Source organism: Hordeum vulgare, chromosome 2H (assembly GCF_904849725.1).
Source record: "Hordeum vulgare subsp. vulgare chromosome 2H, MorexV3_pseudomolecules_assembly, whole genome shotgun sequence".
NCBI lineage: Eukaryota > Viridiplantae > Streptophyta > Magnoliopsida > Poales > Poaceae > Hordeum > Hordeum vulgare.
Genome location: NC_058519.1, coordinates 642,137,319 through 642,140,595, shown reverse-complemented (window position 1 = coordinate 642,140,595; position 3,277 = coordinate 642,137,319). Strand labels below are relative to the sequence as shown.

Here is a 3,277-nt window from a genome sequence, read left to right as displayed (position 1 = left end):
GTGGCTTGTATTGCACTGCACAATTTTATTAGACAAAGTCAACTCGCCGATATAGATTTCGACTTGTGTGGTCAAGATGAAAATTATGTACCATTGTCTATGCCAACGACTACAACAAATGATTCAACAAATGAGATGGACAGTGCTGCTATGAATCAATTCAGAGCTTGGGTCGCTGATGGGTTGTGGTATTTGAAACAACAATGATATGAAGAAGTGTTCTTCGCTTATGTAATTTTTGTTATCTCGGTTGTTATGTACTCTCTTTTATTTTGGTTCTTATGAACAAGTGTTAATTCGTTTGTATGAACAAATGTTATGAACAATTGTTATTTCGGTAGTCACTATTCTACAATTCATTTGTATGAACAAGGGTTATGTGAATAAGTGTATTAAACAAACAGGTAGAGACTCGGAACTTATAAAACTGATGACTTATAAGTCGTGACTTAAAAAAGTACAAAGACTTATGAAACAAACATGGCCTGAATCTCAAATACGTTCAAACTTGGATCAAGCATCAATTAATGCACGCACGCTAAAAACTAGTCTGCGTGGAAGCGCGCTTGATCCTGACCGGGAGCCCGCCGCTGATGGACGCCGTGAGCCCAGGCGAAAATGTCGGCGCCCAGCCACTACGGCCATTCTCTCCAACCACCTCCACGTCGAACGCCCTCACCACGGCCACACCGACGGCCTTCATCTCAATTACGGCGAGCTCCTTGCCGAGGCACACGCGGAGGCCGGCCTGGAACACCGGGTACTTGTACAGGTTCGCCGGCGCGAACGAACCACCGGGTCCGGTGAGCCACCGATCGGGACGGAAAGCCTCGTAGTCGGCGCCCCAGATGCTCGGCATACGTCCCATGGCGTACGGGTGGTACATCACGCGCGACTCGCCCTCCACGTAGGTGCCGTCCGGGAGCACGTCCGCGGCGGCGCAGAACTTGGAGTCGAACTGCACCGGCGGGAACAGCCGCATGTTCTCGAACAGCACCGCGTGAGTATACTGCAGGCTCATCAGGTGCTCGTAGGTAGACGGCTTGTCGCCGCCGGCCTCCGCGCGAATGGCGGCCGTGACTTCTGGGTTCTTGTACAGGTGGATGAAGAGCGTGGTAAGCGCGGAGGCGACCGTATCCCGCCCGGCGAGGAGGAAGCTGACCACGATGTCCCGGAGATACTTGTCGTCCATGGCAACGTCCGAGGCCATGAAGCGGGACAGAAGGTCGTGGCTGTTGTCAAAACCCAGACTCCGCCGCTGCAGGATCATGGCCGACGCGAGGTCGTCGACGAGATTGATTGCCTTCTTAAGCTCCCTCTCGGACCCAATGTTGAGCATCCGCTTCACCTTCCACACCAACGGTGAGGCCGCGGCGCCCCGCATGGCGCAGAGCCGCGAGGCGTCGTCGAACGCGTTGGCTAGGTCCGACATGGGCATGTCGAGGTCGAGGCAGCCCGGGTCGAGCCCGAAGGAGATCTTGCAGATGGTGTCGAAGGCGAACCGCCGGAACACGTCCTGGAGGTCGACCACCTTGCCCTTGTCGGCGGCGTCGACCAGCACCGGCAGCAGGCGGGACTCCACCTCCTGGGCGACGATCTTGTAGGCGTAGGAGCGCACGGTGACGCTGCCGAGCTGGAGGCTGGCCATCTTGCGCTGGTGGCGCCAGGCGTCGCCGTCGACGTTGAAGATGCCGTCGCCGAGGAGGTCGCCGAGGAGCGCGGCGAAGCGCTTGCCCTTGGGGAAGTTGTCGAAGCGGGTCTTGAGCATGTACTCGACGTTGGCCGGGTTGGCGGTGACGGTGCAGCCGAGGACGTGGAACTGGACGGTGCCCGTCGGCGACTCGCGCAGCAGGTGCGCGTACCAGTCGGCGAGGTTGGTGAAGTCATTGGCCCACGACCCGGTGAGGTACGCCCGGCAAACGTGGCAGCCGCACCAGGGGTTGGGCCACCGGCGGACGAGCAGGAGCACCGCGCCGAGCGCCACCGAGAGGATGGACGTGGTGAAGAAGGCCAGCCCCGCGCACCGCGCACCCCATGACAGCTCCATGGCATCATCCATTGCTCTCTCTTGGATTGATTATTTCCTGATCGATCACGAGTCGAGCAGACGATGCTGTGTGGGAAGAGACAAGCTAGGAGGTTGCTCTGTCTATATACTACTCCTACTTCGAGTTGGCACATGGAATATGGGGAAAGAAGAAGAAACACATGGAGTACGTGCGCCAATGCGTACGTTGAACAACGGAGTCTTTAATTATGACAGGAAACAGCTTAACATCCATTCCTGGCGCTGTGGTTACATATCGCTGCCGTTGTGGCTGGCCACACGTCAATTCCATTCCATTTCATGAGCAAAGAAAGGTCAACTCCACATCGGTCGTCTCCCCCGACAGACACCCGCACGTCATTGCCGTCTCGTCTGATCGTCGTTAGTAGATCCATTCCTCATGCGGCCACCCCCACCGCCACCGCCCACCGCCACCCACTACACAACACACAACACACAACACACAACTAGGCTGAATTAATTAGCAGCGACATCCATCTGTACTTACGTAGTTCCATCGTGGATCCATGCGAACCGCTCATGCTCAAGTTCTGACCTAGTCGCGCACGTGCACTTCCTTTCTATATAGTTCCACCCTTCATAAATATAATGTTTGTAAGAGCTTAGGCTGCTCATAGTGAAGAGTAACATATAATAGTATCATGCATATGTTACTATTGTATGATACTATATTTATAGTGCATAGTATCATAAACTAGTACTATAATAGATGATTTTATTTATTGACATGGATGAAACATAGTAGCATAGCATTTAACATGATACGGTATCTACTTATGTTACTCTAACCCTCTATATCTTCTTTAATTACTTGCCACATCAACATGTTTGCTAGTCTCAAGACTATGATACTAGCTATGAGGCTGCTCATAGTGAGAAGTAACATATAGTAGTATCATGCATATGTTACTACTGTATGATACTACCTTCATAGTGCATAGTATCATAAACTAGTATCATAGGTGTTCTCATTTATTGACATGCATGACACATAGTAGCATAGAATTAACATGATACGGTACACTAGTGGAAAACGGGCCTTTGACCGGGACCCTTTAGTCCCGGCCTGCCTCTGGGCCGGGACTAAAGGCCCGGCCACGTCGCCCCAATTCTCAATGCCTCCCCCGAGGCTTTAGTCCCGGCCCGTAAGGAGCCTTTAGTCCCGGTTCGTGTCCCAAACCGGGACTAAAGGGCTACGCGGTGGGCAGT

At 53.0% G+C, this 3,277-nt stretch overlaps 1 protein-coding gene across 1 annotated transcript; it reads right to left on the bottom strand.

The window, feature by feature from the left end:
• Window positions 1-434: 434 nt before the first annotated feature.
• LOC123431149 (cytochrome P450 94C1-like) lies at window positions 435-2,163 on the bottom strand. Its single transcript, XM_045114983.1, has one exon. It carries the CDS (start codon window positions 2,057-2,059, stop codon window positions 539-541), a length of 1,521 nt encoding a protein of 506 aa, XP_044970918.1. The 5' UTR covers window positions 2,060-2,163; the 3' UTR covers window positions 435-538.
• Between the last annotated feature and the right edge of the window lie 1,114 nt (window positions 2,164-3,277).